The 19,457-nt window shown below is 40.7% G+C and overlaps 3 protein-coding genes across 5 annotated transcripts; 2 read left to right on the top strand and 1 right to left on the bottom strand.

Annotated features, from left to right (window-relative positions):
- Positions 1–2,865: 2,865 nt before the first annotated feature.
- znf366 (zinc finger protein 366) lies at positions 2,866–12,112 on the bottom strand. Of its 2 annotated transcripts, XM_023394170.2 has the most exons (7): positions 11,965–12,111; positions 8,830–9,861; positions 8,571–8,738; positions 7,665–7,815; positions 6,802–6,993; positions 4,451–4,625; positions 2,866–4,356 (listed from the first exon to the last, which is right to left on the bottom strand). In XM_023394170.2, exons 2-7 carry the CDS (start codon positions 9,852–9,854, stop codon positions 3,662–3,664), a joined length of 2,406 nt encoding a protein of 801 aa, XP_023249938.1. In that variant the 5' UTR covers positions 9,855–9,861; positions 11,965–12,111; the 3' UTR covers positions 2,866–3,661. The 2 variants fall into 2 exon arrangements, with proteins under 2 accessions (XP_023249938.1, XP_087026513.1); XM_087170387.1 differs by lacking the exon at positions 6,802–6,993 and having other exon boundaries at positions 11,965–12,112.
- Positions 12,113–12,118: 6 nt separating this feature from the next.
- oxt (oxytocin) lies at positions 12,119–16,291 on the top strand. Of its 2 annotated transcripts, none has more exons than XM_023394172.2 (4): positions 12,119–13,899; positions 14,003–14,124; positions 14,219–14,423; positions 15,908–16,291. In XM_023394172.2, exons 1-4 carry the CDS (start codon positions 13,809–13,811, stop codon positions 16,051–16,053), a joined length of 564 nt encoding a protein of 187 aa, XP_023249940.1. In that variant the 5' UTR covers positions 12,119–13,808; the 3' UTR covers positions 16,054–16,291. The 2 variants fall into 2 exon arrangements, with proteins under 2 accessions (XP_023249940.1, XP_023249939.1); XM_023394171.2 differs by having other exon boundaries at positions 14,000–14,124.
- A 1,305-nt stretch (positions 16,292–17,596) lies between these two features.
- Positions 17,597–18,565, top strand: LOC111645169 (fatty acid-binding protein, liver-type). The gene is made up of 4 exons (XM_023394259.2): positions 17,597–17,755; positions 17,973–18,145; positions 18,291–18,383; positions 18,479–18,565. Exons 1-4 carry the CDS (start codon positions 17,689–17,691, stop codon positions 18,527–18,529), a joined length of 384 nt encoding a protein of 127 aa, XP_023250027.1. The 5' UTR covers positions 17,597–17,688; the 3' UTR covers positions 18,530–18,565.
- The last annotated feature ends 892 nt before the right edge of the window (positions 18,566–19,457 follow it).

Here is a 19,457-nt window from a genome sequence, read left to right as displayed (position 1 = left end):
CTTAGCACCATCTCCTTTTCTCTCTGACCAGCAAAACAGGAAGCCCTTACCTGAGCTGCACTAGAGAGAACTGACAGGAAGTAAACATTTCTAAACACACAGACTGGGGATACAGCTCTCTTTTCAGGCATAACATGCTATATTCTATTTTATTAGTTGGTATTTTTTGCTATCCTACCGTATTCTTTTGTTGGTATTGTATGAAATGTTAATCTTGTAAGAGGCAACACTAAGTGTACACCTTATTTTCATCAAAAGGCCTATATCTCCTATATCTCGAAGCTGCTCCCACACTATTCCCCTTATCTAAAAAGGTGAATGTGGTTCAGTGATGTGAAATATTAGTTTTCAGTCTCTCAGTTACGGGCATCCATTGTCTTCTTCCTTTTTTATTTGACCTCCATGGTGTTATACAGGACATTGGTGTCTGAATAGGTAAGTGAGACAGAGAGACATGTGACAGAAAAATTGCATGATGAGAAGTGTTTTTGGTGGGGTACTTCTTTCAGCAATAAGAGCAGGTGTATGGTAATGGCCTATGAATGTATGTATTCATGCTTCTGTGTGACATATAGTGTCACCCAGTTAATTATTCTGTATATGAGCATCAGTAGTAGATGCTGATCAGCATTTTGAGTTTAAGTTTCATTTTTTTTAGCACAAATTAAAACCAAATTACATAGAAATTATGTGCAGGAGGCTGTAAAAAAGTCCAAAGAGCTTTGGAAGGAATGAAACAGGATGAGTGCCACCCTGTAATACACAACCTGACATCCCCTTGTTTAATGTAAAAATAATAAACAGTGCTCTAACTCCTATTTGTTAACTGTAATTGTAGATCTTTTTAAATAATCTTTAAGACTCTTAAACTGACAACACAGACTTTCTTTAGCATTATTCTGTAGAGGATCAGGTTAGTGTGGGTGTGTAACTGACAATTGTTTTCATTACCAATGAATCTGTCATGAAAGGTTAGGAAATTGTGTAAAATGTCCATCACAACCCAAACCCAAAGATATTCCATTTGTAGTGATATGAAACAGAGCAAATCTTCGTGGTCGAGTTGGTCGAGAAATAACTGATATTGATCACCTATCAAAATAGTTGTCAATTAATTTCCTGTCAATCGATTAATCGATAGATCAGCTAATCGTTTCAGCACTAAGTAAGTTGATCTAGAAGGCTAAACTATCTTTGACTTTGGTAAGAAAGAACATCTATGAATGAAATTAATTATATCATTTACATCTAAAAGGTTATCAACTACCTCAGAAGATCTATGCAGCCAAATTCGAATAAAATAAATCAATGAAAGGGATTAGAACATTTAAAACATGAATACAATAAAATAAATGATTTAAATAAAATAATTGATGGCCACAAAACATAAAGTGTAGTGCTACAAAACATAAATTGCAGCTGTTATCTGCTGCTGTTTAAAGCCAACCATAACATGATCTTAAATTATCAACATTGTATAACATAGACTGCAGTTTCAAATAGGAAGATTTCCTCTTTTTCTCTGAACTGAATATCTTCGGGTTTTGGACGAACAAAAGAAGACGTATGAATTCATCGCCTTGAACTCTGAGAAACTGATGGACATTTTCTGCTCTTTTCTGACAGTTAATAAAACTGAACCATTATTAAAGTAATTAAGAATATAATCAGTAGATTAAATGATAATGGAGATAATCACAAGTTGCAGCCTTACTGTACCCTGAAGCGTTTTTTGCGTTTGGGTGGTGTGAGTTATCTCAGAGTGGTGCCTAGAAATCAATGATTCATAAACTGTAATTTGTGCTTCTCCTCATGAAACATTATCTTGTCATTTCTTCATGGTCATAATTAGTGCGTTAGTTTTCATTGCAAAGCAGAACAACAACTGTTTCTTACCACAGAGTTCGTCTTCCCATCACATCAGTTTACCTGTTCCACTGTGTGGATTCTCATGGTCTCTAAAGTTTCACTTCATTAAAACCACACAGGAGTGATAGAATCACCTTCTGAAACACCATCCCTCACTACTTCTCCGAGCTGTGATCTGTTATACATTATCATTGCATTTCACATTATTGTTATTCTTCAGCGATTGCACAACTTGATGCTGAGGAGACAGTGATGAGAAACGGTGCAGGCTATCCACTCTCTTTGGTTCCTCTCTGAGCCAGCGGTTGGGATTGAAACGTGTAGGTGAGGAAAGGAAAGGAGAGGAGGATGTGAGAACTTCCTCAAACTGTTTGCAGTTTCGCTCTTTGGGACACGGTGGTCGTTACCGGTGGAAATGCAGAAGCTGCTGTTCTGCATTTCAGCTGACAAGAAATGACTCGTTGTTTACCTGAACTGTCACGGTAAAGTGAAGTATAATGAGATACGTTAGCGCAGTGAGCTCGATTTTATTAAACAGTAAATGATACTGTAAATTACCTAACTTTAAAATAGTCACATGATGCACTATATGATAATGTATCTTTTTTTTACTGCAAGAAAAAAACAGTTTTTGGCGCTCTTTCATTCCAGTAGTATTTTTGTTTGCAATGGGGCTTCTGCAATGAGCAGAAACAATGCTTTATTCTGAGTCATACAGGCATATGAAGCCTTTGTCTGGGACACCCACTGTGTCCGTCACTGCTGTTTGATCACAACCTAAAAGAGAGAAGGGGAGAGGTGTTTTCTCTTCCTCTTCCTCTGCTTTGAAAGAGAAGCAGGAGGAGAAAGGCAAGCTTTTTGAAACTCACAGCAATCATCTCTGGCTTGCCAAAGTATGTGTCAGACGACAGACGGTGAGGACTGAGAATTAATATTTGGGCTTATATTCTTTAAAGAAAAGAGTTACAGGGATGTTCTGAAAACACAAACAGCAGGTTCACGCATTCAAGCTTTTATTTTTGATTTAGCAGAATCATATTCAGGTGACCACCATTACACTGCCATACAATAAAAACAAAACCATTACCCCAACAAATGAACTAACAAAGTCATATAGATTAAAAAGAATCTAAACATTAGACATAAGAATAAAACAAAATCACAGTTTATTTCATAAAAACACAACGTCAAGCTTTGTCATATTTGTATCTGTCAAAAGCTACATTACTACACTCGGTAAATGTGATGTTTACTTTGAGTGCAATGTCCCACAAACAAACAAAAACAAGAAAGAAGACGGTTTTAGCAAAACTTAATTGTTGATTTTCATATCATGAGTCAAAGTTAAAGCAAAATTGCATATTTGAGTTAACATTGCAAAATGATTTGTAAAAAACAAAAATATTAAATATCTCTTTGCATTTTATTTACAGAAAAGCTACATGCTAATCATACTCATAAGACCTTTAATGATCCACATTAACTTTCTGTCAGTGACTATTTGTCAATGTGTGACATGTTCTGTACATGCAGTATGCTTCACAGCTTTGTATTACAGTAACTTCATATTTATTTTTTGGTCTGTTAATAAACATGATATGTTCATTTTTCCTTTTTTGTGCTAAGCTACTATATGACATCCTCCATAATCAGTTTTATTTAGAGACCTACACACTTTCCTCTTTCCTTAGGGGAGTGTCTCCTGAACATCCTGTCCATTTTCCTGTCAAGAAAACATCAGCATACCCAAAAATCCTGCATCTTCTCCTCATTCTTCCACTACTTTTTTTCCTCATTCTTTGTCTTCTTCTTCATCCTGTGGACGCGTAAATTCACTTGTGTGCGAGTGGCCCACTATTTCACCTGTCTCCGAACTGCTCTTGTTCCTCTCTGCCACATCGATAGCTGCCTCATAAAAGCCATCCAACTGTTTTTCGTTTTGCTCCGGCTCATCTAACTCTTCCAGCTCTGAATCAGAGTCATAATCATACAACTGTCTACGGCCTGTTTCATGGCGATACTCCTGCTCGCCTAGCTCTAAATCAGATTCATAGGATGCTTCTGGCTGTGAGAGGTGCACCTGGGCACCTGTGGGATCTACAGATTGTCCTTCTGCTGCTGACTCCCTCTCAAATGTCTCATCATCTAAACTTTGCTGGTACGTCTGTTTCTGTTTCTGTTTCTCGCCTGGCCTTAGTTCATCAGGAGATCCCTGTCCTCTCTCCTCCAGCTCAGGGATGTACTGGTCCTCGCCTGCTGGCTCATGTTGGTCCACCTCAGGGCTGTACTGGCTCCTTCTGTACAAACTCTCCTCATCCTCCTCCTCCTGACATGAGCTCCCCGGTACGCTCTCGCCATCGGACTGGGAAAGACGGAGGCTGGGCATGCCCGGCGGCTTCTGGGAAAGGTCAAACGGCTCCTCTTGGCTGAAGTGGGTCAGGAGGCCCATTTGAGTGGTCAGGCAGAATCGCCCCCTTTGCCTAAACACTGAAACCAGAGGAAAAAAGTAATTACATCAAGCAACGTTTTCAACAGAAATGCAAATGCCATCGACTGCACGTGCAGATTTGAAGACCCTTACATCTTTCATCCAGCCCTCTGTCCATGACGCCGTGTTTGACCTTCATGTGTCTGGTGAGGTTTCCCTTCAGTGTGAACTTGCTCGGGCAGTAGAGGCATTTAAAGGGTTTGCTGTCTGAGTGGAGATGCATGTGGCCCATTAGATTATGCATCCTGTTGAACTCCTTTCCACAAAGCTGAAAGACAAAAGAGAAAAGTGTATGGCCAGATAAGTTGTTAACAGCCAAATGAGAAATATATCAAGTTTTGCACAGTTTTTACAGAAATAAAAGTATGTGCATACTGAATGGTTGGCATAAATTTTTTTGCAACTTTTGCAAAAAGCAATTCAATTCCTCCACTTAAATGAATATTTTGACAGTTTTGGGAAATATGCTTATTTGCTTTCTCACCGAGTGTTAGAGGATCAATACCAGTCTCATGCATGTACATGAAATCTGAAGCGTAAGCCAACAGCCAGTTAGTGTAGCTTAGCATCAAAATTCGAGAACCAGATAGCCTGTGCAATTGTAACAAGCTCCACCTACAGGCAATTCTGAAATATATATAGAATTCTAACTGTTGTAATTAGATGAGGTGGACCCAATTTTAAAATATTTTATATACTGCAAGCAGATTAGTCTGTAAATAATAGTAACTGCAGCTGTCATATTTGTAGTCAAGTGAGTAAAAATCCTCTGAAATGCAGTGGAGTACAACTAAAAAGTAACAGGAACTTGTAATACTCAAAGTACAATTACCTCAAAATTGCATTTAATGTAAGTATAGCACTTGAGTAAATGCAAATGTAGTTCCCTTCCACCACAGGCCGTAGTAAACACTATTTCAGGATACAAAAACAATAAGCCAACACCATCCACCTATTATTTTCTCAGAATGCAGAGCTACAGCGGAGGGACACGTAATCATGAATGAATGTGCAGGCGTTCAGATATGCACAGACACACACCCTCCCTCGATCCTTGTTTTCCTCTTTTTCCTCTCTGTCTTCCCCCCTCTCTCTCACTCCCTGACACACACAAGAAAAACAGAAAGAGAGAGAGAGAGAGAGAGGAAGCAACATCGAGACAGGGCCAGGAGGAGAACAGGGAAGGGCAACTCCTGCGCTGTCCTTCCTCTGCATTCTTTTTTATTAGGGTGGTCCTTTCCTTCAGGAGGAGAGAGGGACTGTAAACTGTCCAAGAGGACCGTGAGAAAACAGGAAGCTCCCTCCAGCAGCAGAGAAAGCGAGATGAAATCTATTTGCGGGCCCTGTTCTCCGGGGAGGCTGGGGGGCCATTGTTAGAGAGGCGGTTTGTGCGGCGATATCCTTCCTATGGACAAGGAGGCTCCCACTGCCAAAAGCCTCTCTGCTATCTGGTCATCGTCTTAGTCGTCATACCAAACACCAAGGTCAAAACAGACGCTCCAGAAAAGTGGGGAAATCCTTTAATAGCAGCTACCACTAAATATTACAAGTCTGGTCCCCGGCTGTGGTTATCAATAAATATGATTTGGTTATTGATAGAATATTGATGCCTTGATGCTTTCTTGTGAGAGGGAGATGAGACGATCGATACACCTCTCATGTGTGCACGCTAAATGTGAAGCCACAGTCATCAGCAGGTTAGCTTAGCTTAGCATGACACTTTTTGTATGGATTAAACAAATAGTTATTTAGGTTTTGGATCTTGTCACCTATGGTAAGAGCAAGGCTATCTGTTTCCCCCTGTTTCAAGACTTCGTGCTAAATTAAGCTTACTGGGTGCTAGCCATAGCTTCATAATTACCACACAAGTCGTGCAAATTGACAAAGTGACAAAACATATAAATATATATGTCTTTAGTACCTGCCATTTACAACAGGACAACATAATTTGTCTTTGCTGTCCAATATTCTTACAAATCATTTGTGAAAAGTAACGCGGTTAGGTTTGGTTAGTTTTAGTTAGGCACTTAAACAAGGATTAGTAACAAGGATTAATAACAACTTAAAGTTAGGGGTCGATTGCGGTCATGGTTAGTAAAAAAAAAGCATGTGTTAAAGTTCAAGGTTTTATTGATCCATCTATCCACTCAAATGTCCTCCCTCTGTGGACTTTGTTGCTCTATAATAACATCGCCTGACCTTCTTTGGTCATACTTCTTATGGCCACTAGGAGGGCTTTGGGCTTTGGGTTCAAACATTTCTTTTTGGGGCATTTGTTAAAATGACCAATACTGTTATTTTTCTTAAGAAAAATTAATTACAGCCACAGACAGTATTGATCTTCCCAAAATGTTGAACTATTCCTTTAATCAGTGAACATAGGAGGAACTGGGGGCCAAAACACAACGCAAAGAGTCACATCTGACATGTTAAGTTCGACCAACCTTGCATTTATAGGGCTTGATGTCCGAGTGGACGATCATGTGAGCCTTGAGAGTCTGTTTTTGGACGAAACTCTTGAAGCACATGTGGCACTGGTAGGCCCGTATGTTGGTGTGGATGAGGACATGGCGCTTCATGTTGGCCAACAGGGTGAACTCACGACCACAGATGCGACACTTATGCTCTTTCACACCCTGAAGAACGAGAAAGTGGGGAAGTGGTGGTGTGAGAAACGTGGTCAACAGACGTCTGCTGCTTAAAATGCTGGTTTGTTTGACCTCTTAAATTCCACTGATCTTCATTTAAGATTTTATTCTAAATCGTATTGGAAAGCGTAAAATTTCGAGATATAAAATACGTCAGGCTGAATTTTGGGAAAATGTGTATAAAATTATGCATAATACAGTTAGAGTATTTCCATTTGATGCAATGGTGCATGAAAACGTTAAATCAGTTGCATCAGTTGGGACAAACTAATGCAGTATATGTACAAATAATACTGTCAAACTGTTGAATCAGGTGTTTTTTTCCCCAATCCTAAAGTTACTAAAGGGGAAATAAAACATGAAAACTGGATGTTAAATCGCATCAGGACCCAGAATTTGGGGGGGAAATTGCTTTGAGACAGCTGCCAAAACAACCTGTTGGGCTGGTCTCCAAACTCTCTGAGCCATTTTCACCATCTAAAATGTGAACAAGTAATAATGGAAATGTCTTCATGTGACAGCATTTTAGCAATTTATAACTCTTTGATGCACTTTGATGCCAAAATCCATGCTTTTGCTTTCAATCCCTGTAAAAAAAAAAAAAAAAAGCAAGAGAAAAATGTGGTGTCTTTTCTCTTCGTCCTCCTAATTAAACCTACTTTGTGAGTGAGCGTGTGCTGTTTCAGGTGGTGTGACTGGATGAACTCCATCCCACACTCACTGCAGATGTACGGTCTGATGTCTTTGTGTTTCATCATGTGGTTCTGAAGCTGACTCGGGTACTGGAAAGTCTTCTGGCACTCTGCACACCTGCAGGAACAACAGGTATAACCTCCTTACACAGCCGAACTGAAATGTTAAAGCAATAGTTTGAAATTTTGGGAAATGCGTTTATTCTCACCCAGAATTAGATGAAAAGATTGATACCACTGTCTTATCCATCCCTTAAATATCAAGCTACAGCCACCAGCCTGTTGGATTAGCTTCGCACAAAGACTGAAAGCTGGTGGAAACAGTTAGCCTGGGTCTGTTCGAAAGTAACAAATCCACCCACCAGCTCCTCTAAAGCTCACTGATTAATACGTTTCATCTGTACAAAAACCAAAGTGTAACAACAGCACATTGCAGTTTCACAGGGTTTATGTGCCAGGCTATTTCTTTGCCTGGAGCTGTAACTTCTTAAAGTTGCCTGCCCGACAACCTCACTGCAACGCTAAGACTTCAGGAAGTTACCGTTCATGGCCAGGAAATAGTCCGGCACATGATAATCCTTGATCTAATGAATTGTATGAAAACAAAGTTAGAATTTAAGTTAGATTGTTGAATCTGTTTTTAATCTTCGGGTTTTTGTACAGATTAAACAAACGAGATATAAGCTAACACGTTAATTGCTATTTGGCAGATTTTGTAATCGCTGGATAGAGCCAGTTAGCTGTTTCCCCATTTCCAGTCTTCATGGTAAGCTAATAGCTTAAGTGTACAGACATGAGAGTGGTATCAATCTTGTCACAAGGGCACAATCATTAAGACATTTCAGCCAAGGGAAGAACCATTTTTGTGCTCACCTGTACAAGGTGGGGCCACGATGGGCGGTCAGGTGCCTCTTCAGCTGGGCCAGTGTGGGGAAGTCCAGACCACACTCCACACATACGTTTTCCTGGCCTTTTTCATGCTTCAGCTCGTGGGCACGAAGCTCACTGGGGTAAGCAAAACCTCGACCGCACACACCGCAGCTGGAGGGGCAGAAAAAGTGTGTATGAGATGGAAACTTTGGATAAAACTCGGCAATAAAGAGCATAAAAACAACCTGCCACAATCATTCACCTGTATGGTTTCACGTCACTGTGTTGCATCATGTGCCTCTTCAGGTGGCTGGTCTGGGTGAAGGCCTTGTGGCACACCTGGCACTTGTGGGGCCTCATGCCCTGATGGGTGAGCAGGTGTGTGTGCAGGTGGCTCAGCTGCTTGAAAAGCTTCCCACACAGGTGGCATCCGTGTGGCTTGATGCCATTGTGGCCCAGGATGTGCGTGACCAGGTTGTACTTGGATGTGTAGGACTTGTCACACATACGACACTTCCATCGTTTCTGGTCACCTCCAACATCAACATAATAGCTGTCATCTACATGGATGTTGAGCCCGAGCTTCTCAGCGCTGGCCGTCCCACTTCGAGGAGCTCCGTCACGGGTACGATGACTGGTTCGGAGGTCCTCTCTGGGGTAGAAAGCACCAGGGGAAAGGTGCATAACAGGCCCGGGCATGAAGAAGGGGTATGGGAGGAGGCTGTGGTGGAGAGGTGGGAAGTACGGAGGGTGAAGTAGTAGAGGAGAGGGAGGCCAAACAGGGGAAGGACTGAGAGGCTCCTGTTTCACCTGCACAGGTAGATTCATACCCGACGATCTGTGATGAAGCTGCAGTTTGTTGAGCTCGATCATACCAGGGAGGGGTTTCGGAGACAGGGAAGGAATGGGGCGCGGTGGTGGGAGGGAGAAAGGGATGTGGGAGAGGTCCACTGTCTTCTTACTGCTGCTTTCTTCTGCCTCCTCCGCTCCTCTGTCAGGAGATTCGCCTCCTTGGGCGTCCATTTTAAAAGGAGTTCTTTTGCGTTTTTGGGATCCCTCCTTTTGGGTGTAACCGGGGCCTAGCATGGGAAAGAAAGCAGGCTGGCTGAACACGCTGTAGGTGTCTCTGGTGGACGATATGCTGCTGTATCTGGGAGGGGAGAATTTCGGGGGCTTGATATAAAATGGAGGTGGGCTCAGGTAGAAACTGTGCTGAGATGCCTGTCTTAGTTCATCCCTGAGAGGAGGACTTCTTCGTGGTGAGAAACCGACTCTGTCTGTTTCCATCTTCTTTCTGCGTTGGAAAGAGAACAAGAATGTTTTAAATGTGAAAAGTGTTCAAGTCTTTTACTTAAAGGGAAACGCCACCAATGTCTGTTTACAAACCTAAGGGACTACTAGTCCTGCACATGGGGGAAGGAGAAGTTGTAGAAAGCTTTTTGCAGCTCCAGTGAGAGCAGCATGAAATGTGGTAAGGTGCCTCAAGTGATGTCAGGCAGCGTCTGCTGAAGATTGTTACTACATAGTTTGAAATCTGGGGTTGCATTGTGGGTAATGTAGGCACCAGGTTTTGACACAGAGGAAGAGTGTGTTGAATAAAAAACAGAAAATGTCCACTTTGTGTGTTTGGAGTGAATCTTTGCTTTTTTTGTGTGGGGCTTCGAGCAGTTATTTTCAATTAAACCACCTGAGATGTTTGACTCTTTGGTGGTCAAAGGGCCCCAGCTGGACACTGTAAGTCAGAAGTCACAAGCCAAAAAGTTTAGGAATCACTGATTTAATCTTTAGCAATAAATTCTGTTTCATAAAATCATCATCTGTCTTTTTATGTAAAATCTTCATCTGTAAAGTAACTACTAACGACAGTTGTCAGATAATGGTAGTAGGGTAAAAAACGAAAGACAATCTTATCGTTTGGGAAATGACTTGACAAATGTACATCAAATGAGTCTGTGTCTAGTTTCCATTTAACATATGAAACCATTTCTCTGAAGATTTCTTTGGAAGGAATTGTAACCAGGCACAAACAAACAGCATGGTGTCGACACCCACACCTTTCAGTGTTCAACCTGAAACCTCTCACTTCTTCCTTTCACACAGATCTCCTCCTCTCCTGAAATTAGGAAGTTATCTGTGAAATGCTCACCTCTACCTCCCGCACACTTTTCGCTTCTCCATCTCTTTTTTTCTCTGCTCTGTTCATTTTTTTTTTTTTTTGGTGCACTGATAGCCAAGAAGTTCCCCTTTTTCTCCTCCACAGCTACGTGATGCTTTATTCTGAATCTCTGCGTGCAGTCTGAGTCTGAGTTTGATTAAATTACTGATAAGTATAAAACTGTGATGTTGTAGAGCTATAAATATCTCCCCTGTGTGTCTTTTGTAGATGATGGCCATTGATGAAATGATGGTGATGCTCCACATAGGACACTCAAAGGGGAACTGCCTTACTTCTGCATGCTATTCAAATAGTGCTTAGCAATGTTGTACTTATCTACTCTATTCCTGTAAATAGTTGAGTGCTTATCATAGAGAAACTGCTGGGATTCATGTTAGTCCACATCACTGTAAGCTCTTATCTATTGTCCGTTCCATGTTACCTCCCTGTTTGCTGGTGCAGCTGCATCAGCTACTCTTCTGTGTGATGATACACACATAGCACACATTCATTTTCTCGATTAATGGTTTCATCATTTGATCAAAAATGGTTAGACGAAAAGATAAAATAGTAAAAAATGCCTGTTAAAATTTCCTAAAACCAAGAGAGACATTTTAAAATGCCTTGTTTTGTTTGACCAAGAGTCCAAAACCCAAAGACATCCAGTTTACAGTCACATAACTTAAAGAAAAGCAGAGAATTCATAATTAATTTCCTGTCAACTGATCCATTTCAACTCGTATACATCCAGCTTCACATACTTGCAGACAGTAAAATATGAAATATGAAATCTTACAAGCAGCGCAACATACTGTCTAAGCCCAGGGAGTATCTCTACATATCAATAAATAATGTATAAACGCATGACAGCGATACATCTATTTGGATGTAAATTTGTTATAAGTAACATATAGAAAACAGAAACCACACGCAGGATGCAAGAGGAATGTTATTCAACCTCTTCCCAAGATTCTTACAATTTCAGATGCATACTGAAATTTTCAGTGCTTTCCAGCCAGTTTTAAATGTTGTCCTGGATATTATCATCGTTCACCTCTCCCTCATAAGTTGCACTGTGCAGGGACCCCAGCACATACTTTGCCACACCATGCATTCCAAACAATCCATTAACACCGAAGCCCCTCCTCGCCCGTATGCCAGTCAGTGCCATGTAAGTGTGCGTTTGTGTGAGGCTGCAGCGAGGAGTGTGTGTGTGTATGTGTGTGTGTGTGTGGAACTTACCAGCTGAGTGTAGCAGAGTGTGTTTTCTGTGATGCTGTGGCTGAAGTGCTGCTGCAGCTGCTGCTGTTGTACCTGTACCAGCGTTCTCTCCCTCCTGCTCGCACTGCAACTCTCCTGACAATGAGCTACCCGTCCACGGATAGCATTTGAAGTGACTTAAGAAAGAGAACAGGAACAATCACTTTGTTCTCATTTTTCAGATGAGTACCTTCGGAGAGAAGGAAGGAAGGGAGGGGAGAGGAAGTCAACAAGCCTAGTGCCTTCCTGCAGAAAAATAAGGAAACACTAGATAGACATCTCCATTTCTCTGTGAAATAGGGATTTGTACAGCTTTTGGAAGAACACGGCGAGATCAGATTTTTCTGTTTATTGACAAAGATTGATTTTGTATTTAAGGTAAATAAGTAAAAATGTCCTGTGTTTTTAGATGGAATATGACAAAATCTTAAACCTTTGAACAGCTCTAGAAACTTTTAGGGTAAAGATATTTCAGGTCTTTTCTAGATTGCAGAAGACAAAGTTCATAGGCAGTTGATGAGTGCTGTCATACAGGGGCTGTGCACTATGACATTAAGACCTATGTATGTAATGTATTCCAGCAGAAAAGCCCTGCAACAAATACACCCTCTATCAAACCTTTAATGTTAAGTTTTTGTTTTATTTTAAAGAAAAAAAAACACTCAGATTGTTTTCTTCTTTCTAAATGTTAATTTCCGGTGACTTGTTTGTGGTGTTGTTATAATGGCTTGCACAATGTTGCATAATAAATATTCTTGCTATTTTGTCCACCTCCTGCAAAAAAGCATGACAGATGAAAACAGTGACAGACAATGAAAAATTCATGCATAAATAGATGAAATGTGTCAACACAGACACTAGGTGGCAAGAGTGTCCCATTGTTTGAATGACACTTCAGTCCTGTTTACACCACTTTATGTATCCAAATGGAGACTGGAGACAGGTTTTATGATCTGTCTGTGGGTTTGAAATCTAAATACACTAACGTCGGCCCACGTCTTGATGTCCTGTTCTTCCCTTTTGGCAGAGAAGTTGGTGAACAAAGACGATCTTATGAACTTCTTTTTAATTGAGATGAGGTGGCACTTAGTAGATCAGGAGAGAACTGCAGTAATTGAGCTCATATCATTGCAAGTGTGAAACTGTCTTTTATGAGTTATGGCCGATCATTAGCTGTGTTAATTAGCTCATAAAACCAATTAACCTCAGAACCTGGACGATGCCTGCTTCAATTCCTGTGAGGAATTAGGGATTTTATTAATAGAAAAGGAAAATCTGTAGGTGTGTGTGCCTGTTTGTGTGTCTTTTTTGTCATCATTGGGTTTGTTTACAAACATCCACTCTGCTACAAGTTCTGTGTACTGTACAGCACTGTTGAGCCAAAATGGCGGCTCAGCAGGCCGAAGTTCAGGGATTGACTTCTCCCCACGACCTGTGAAGCCAGCTTTTTTCACTTTCCTCCATCTGTCCCGGTGAAGACGCTTAATAAAGAGGAAAATCTTTAATGTATCTCCTTTTTTCAAATAAAAGCAGATCAAAGTTGAACCACACTTGCCTCCACTCATGCTTTGAATAATTTCATCTCCCCATCTTCTTCTTGACCTCTCTGACTTTTCATCATCAGCTCGAACATGCACGGTCACGCAGCACCAGCCCTTTTCTAATGATTCTCAATAGCAAAACGCAAACCAGGCCACAGAACTGCCCAGCCCTTTGACCCGGCCTGCCCGGTGGTCAGTTTCAATAAAACGAACTCATTAAGAATCTCTAAGTGGCTTTTGGGTTTCTGTGTCACTCTCAAAAGCAGCTGTGGAAGTATATAAGACATGACATTGACACCGTGCAAGATAGAATATCATCTGGAAGCATCTGAAACAAGAGCTTCAAGTCTACTACTCATCGACTGTAAAGCCACAAGTGAGTAAATTTTGCTCTCTGAACATTAGATTTTAGATTAACAGTCGTACTAAATACATTTTTTGTTTTTCTCCTGTCTGTTGTTCCTTCACTCTCTCAGCAGAAATGACTGGAGCTGCTGTGTCCGTGTGCCTGCTTTTTCTCCTATCTGTATGTTCAGCGTGTTACATCTCCAACTGTCCTATTGGTGGGAAGAGGTCCATCATGGACGCACCACTGCGCAAGGTGAGCTGCTTTTTTATCAATCTCTAACTTTGAGTTAAATTGTAGTCACATTATAAAAATAACACTAAGAATAATCACTTGTTTCCTCCACCAGTGCATGTCATGCGGCCCTGGAGACAGGGGCCGCTGCTTCGGCCCCAGTATCTGCTGCGGGGAGGGCCTCGGCTGCCTGCTGGGCTCCCCAGAAACAGCTCACTGTGTGGAGGAGAACTACCTGCTCACCCCCTGTCAGGCAGGAGGGAGACCCTGTGGATCTGAAGGAGGACGCTGTGCTGCTTCAGGACTGTGCTGTGATGCAGGTCAGGAAATCCTGAAGTACCTATAGGCAAAAAAAAGCACATATATTTGCTGATGGAAGAAGTATTTGGATCCTTTTACTTAAGTAGAAATATCAGTACCACACTGTCATAGCTCTGTCAGTGGTACCATTGGATAATAACTACTGCAACGCATTAATACTGTTTAACAGTATTTTAAAGTTCCAGTTGACATGGTTGAGTTTTTACTATTGCTACATGATATAATGCGATGGTGTGTAAATAGCATGCCACTTCAAGAACATTTTGCATGTTATGTCAATGCATTTTAAGCTTTTTGCGTGTCATTTACTGCTATTTTAGTGTGGGTTAGAGTTGGGGGTTAGAGGAACTAAGTAAACACATGAAAGACATACGTTGACATGTGAACAGCAAAAAATGCGTAGTGATAAAATGCCAAATGACTTGAGAAATCGGTGTGTTTATTCACCATTTGGTGATACCAGGCTGACTAGGGTAGTTTAATATACAGTAGGTTTCTGTATATTATTCATCATAATTTAAACACTTACAGACTTTAAAATCTGAATCTGTAATGGTAACTAAGCTGTTAAATAGATGTATTTGAGTAAAAAGTACAATTTCTCCCTCTGAAATGTAGTAGAGTAGTAGTATTTGAAAGTATCATAAAATTAAAGTACTCAAGCAAAGTACAAATACCTCAATTATACTTAAAGGGGCGATATGTAAGTATTTTAGTTTAAAACATCAAAGATTATCAACAGAATGTGAAGAAATATAAGTTTGGACATTATGTCAAAGACGTCTTTGTCTTGTTTTGTAGAGATCTACTAAAGTTTGCAAGCTAACAAGCTAGCCCTGTCACATAATACCACTCTGTACCTGAAAAAGCTATAGTGTCACGGTGGCATTCAGTCTGCCCACAGTCCAACATGCGGGGATGAAAATGTAGTAACTGCGACAAGGTCGTGTTGCAACTATTAGATTTAGATTTTGCTAACAATTAAGCTAATGCTAGCTCAATGTGCCGGTGAGGGTATTTGTTTGGGTTTGAATTCAACAGTTGGCCAATTCTCACACTTCGCCCCTTTAAGTAGGCTACAGTACTTGAGCAAATGTACTGCACTTAGTGTTTATGTTGTTTTTCAAGTATCTTTCTAATCAATTACAAACTCTGATTTAGCTAAACGGGAAAAATCAGTGATTCTGTGGCACAAGAATGTCAGCTTTGATCCCAGCTCCTTTTACCAATGCTTCCAGCATTAGAATATTGATTTCTGTTCGAGCTGTACATATTTTCAAAGGCAAGCAACGTACTGTGTCTTTTCTTGAGCACTACTATTTCAGTCATTGTGAATTCCTACATTTGCTCTCTGGCTCTGAAAAGGTTCATGGTACCATGTCACCAAACCTGATAACAACATATTGTAAAGCGAATGGTTGCAAAAGCAGGTGACCATGATCTACGTTATAACTCCTCCTTTTCTTTTCTTTTTTTACCACAGAGAGTTGTACAACAGATCAATCCTGCCTCATCGAGGAGGAAGGAGACGACCAAACCGGACAATTCGAAGGCAGCGATCCCGGTGACATTATCCTCAGGCTCTTGCACCTGGCTGGTCACACTTCTCCTCATAGAATCCACCAATGAGCTGCCTCTAACAACAAGGTCTCACGGGAAATTCTGCAGCTGTATAGTTGAAGTGGGACTAGTGTTTATTCATATTGTCGCATTTCTATGTTTGTCATCATAACTCTGATTTTGCTGTTTCCCCTGGAGTACTTCTGTAGAGTGCCTTTGTCAATATATTTTTATGTATGAAAATAGGGATGAATACTGACAGTGGTCATCCAGATATCTGCATGTTGAAATAAAGTTTTGAGAGAGTATCAAATGTTTCCCTTTATTTTAGAGCAACCTAACTGAAATTTGTGCAATAATACTACTGTTAAAATGGCTGCAGCATAAACAATTTCAAACCTTCGAAATCCTTTTCTCCATTCAGTAAAGAACAAGTCAGCGTAAATCTTATCAGGTCACTGTGTTAGAGTCTATTCCACTATCACCAAATGTACAAAGCCCAGAGCCATCTTTATCTTTCAGATGTTCGGCTTTGCACAATCCTGTAACAGACCGCTACACAAATCCAAAGGATCCTCACATGACACGTGTGTGTGTTTTCGTGGCAGCTCTAGTGACACAATGTCACTGTTGCAACAGTTATGGTGGTTATCTTGGACAGTAGTCACCTTTGATCTATCTCTTTTGTGAACTCCATGGTTAAACCATAAGCTCCTGTTCTGTGCAAGAGGCAAATGCTCAAAAAATAGTTGTAAACACAGTAGATTGAAGAGATCACTCACGTTAACACTCTGAAACACTGATGACAGATTATTGATATTGTGCTGCAGTGAATTATTTTGTCACCTCTTGGTGGGCTCTGACAGATTTTTTAAGGGAGCTTATCTTGAAAAGTGACATCACCCGAGTAAAGTACCTTTGTAATGAAATGTGGAGTATAGTTCACACGGTAGAAGTGACAGTGAACTCCAGGAGGGTTTATAAGAGCTGCTAAAAAATAACACATACTCTAAACCTTATAATAAAATAGCATATTCAATGCATTTTGAATATGCTTTCAGGACAGGAGCACTGTCAATGTAACATGAAAAACTAACTACATTACAAGAGCAACCTAATTTAATTTTTCTTGTAAAATAAATAAATAAATAAATAAAAGAGATGCAAAAAAAAATTGTAAAAGGTCATGTAGAACAGAAGAGAAAGAAGACTTGACTAAAGCAAGGACAACGGGGAAAAAGGAAAACAGAGTGAAACAAGATAAAAACAAGGAACTGAAATCAAGAGGCCAAATCTGAGGGTTGAGGGAAGGAAGGAGGATGAAGTATGAGAGAAAGCAGCAAACATTACGCCCTGTCAGCACTTGTTGGGGTACACTTCATGCAATATGTTAATGTGTGTGACTTTTAAGATCATTACCTTACATATCTGTGCACGGGCCAGATCTCCAAAATATGTGTCCTCACACACACTTTTACTATTTCCCCTCTGCATTAAAGGTTACATAACATTAGTCTCTGTGCCTCTTTTTATCTCTCCTCTGGCCTTATCGGTGCTGGTGGATCTTCTGTGAGCTCTGCTGGATGAAGGGGGCTGGAGCTGCCTTAATTGGAGACACCTGTGGTTAATGATTGCAGCGCTGGAGTTTTAGAGTATAAAACAGGCAGATAACCACTTCTTGCTTCACCTTCACTGTCAGCCACCATGTCTTTCTCTGGGAAGTTCCAGCTGGAGACTCAGGAGAACTTTGAGCCTTTCATGAAGGCCATTGGTAAGACTTGTACTGCTTGAGTAAAGTTTCATAACTGTTAGTGTAGTTGCTAATGTTATTTTTGGTTGTGAAGTGCAAGCAAAGTAGGAGAAAGTAAAACACCAAAAATGCTTATTTAACTCACTTTTTAGCTTAGGAAATTAAAAAAACTACTTCACTGCAACAACTCTTATTTGTAAAGGCTAATGGTTTCATATCAACTTGCCATCTGTCTTAGGTCTCCCTGATGACCTCATCCAGAAAGGCAAAGATATCAAGAGCATGTCTGAGATCGAGGAGACTGGCGACAACTTCAAAGTGACGGTCACAACTGGCTCAAAGGTCCTTGTCAACAACTTCACCATCGGAAAGGAGGCTGAGCTGGAAACCATCACTGGAGAGAAGGTCAAGGTAAGCCAGGATGCTAACTTTTTAGAGATGCAAAATGCCAATCAAACATGGCTCACTGTTATGAAATCCCTTGAAGCAGAATTGCCTGAGATGAACACTGTCCTGAGCTGACTTTGATTTGATTTTTATGTCGTATTTCTTGTAGGCGGTGGTCCATCGTGAAGGCAATAAGCTCAAGGTTTCCCTGAAGGGAATTGAGTCCATCACAGAACTGGTGGATGGGAACACAATTGTCAATGTGAGTAGACAAACTGCACAATTTCACTAAAGTGCATCTTGAATATATATTTTATTTTTTTTCTAACTCTTATATTTTTTTGTTTTCCTCCCCAGACAATGACTCTCGGTGGCATTGTGTACAAGAGGACGAGTAAACGCATGTAACTGTCTGCACTAGGGATAATAAAATGTAAAAGACAATGCTGTCTTATGGTTTTTCTTTTACTCAATGGTTTGAATATCTAAAATTGGATGCTGGCAGGTTAAACTTTGTCGGAAATCAGTGTAGTGTTTGTAGTTGGCTTCAAAACATGGCTTTTTATCTACTGGCAAACACAACCCATAAGACTGCTCCATATCAGCTTTAACACGCTGGCATTGCAGTGATGGTGTAAAGTATTTGGCATTGCAGAGTGGCTAAAGGTCAGTGAGCGCTCCACTGAACTGATAACAAGCAACAGGTGCTTCAAAGGGGCTCGATCAACAAGTACAAAAGTGGACTAACTGCTCAGCAACCTTCACCTAGCTCATGTGATTTGAATGATGACTGAAAATGGGAGGGCCAGGTTCACTTCAAGATGTGTGATGGGGCGTTAACCGGACACTTACCAGTGGACAGTAAGGGAGGGCTCTGCTACAGATAACGGTATATAATGTTCATGGACTAGTGTTGGGAGACAGGGTTGCACCTGATGATCAATGTGACTTGGTCTGCTAGAAACATTTAACTGAGTCAGTTTTTGATCACCTGCCAAGCACTGGTAGCACCAGCAACTTTAGCACTGTAGTTCTCAAGCTTCACATAAGGCTGACTCCAGGACAGGATAATGTGCAATATTTTCTACAGTTACATTTTTCCTTTTTTATTTGTAGTGGGGTTTCCCCCAAATTCATTTCCAATTCCAAATTTTCCCCTCTATGCCTTGAGCATTTTTGATACAATTGCAGTATTTGGGTTGTACACAGAACAATGTGTTCAATACTTTTCCCTTGGAAAGTGTACTTAAAAATTGCTAGTGATGTTACTATTCACCTGTAGTGTGACAGGATGTCTGTAGTTGCCTCTCGGCCGGCATATTGAAAAAGTGCAAGA

Source organism: Seriola lalandi, unplaced genomic scaffold (assembly GCF_002814215.2).
Source record: "Seriola lalandi dorsalis isolate HSWRI2012SDOR001 ecotype SW California unplaced genomic scaffold, Sedor1 jcf7180002054946, whole genome shotgun sequence".
NCBI lineage: Eukaryota > Metazoa > Chordata > Actinopteri > Carangiformes > Carangidae > Seriola > Seriola lalandi.
This window is presented reverse-complemented; position numbering and strand designations above follow the sequence as displayed.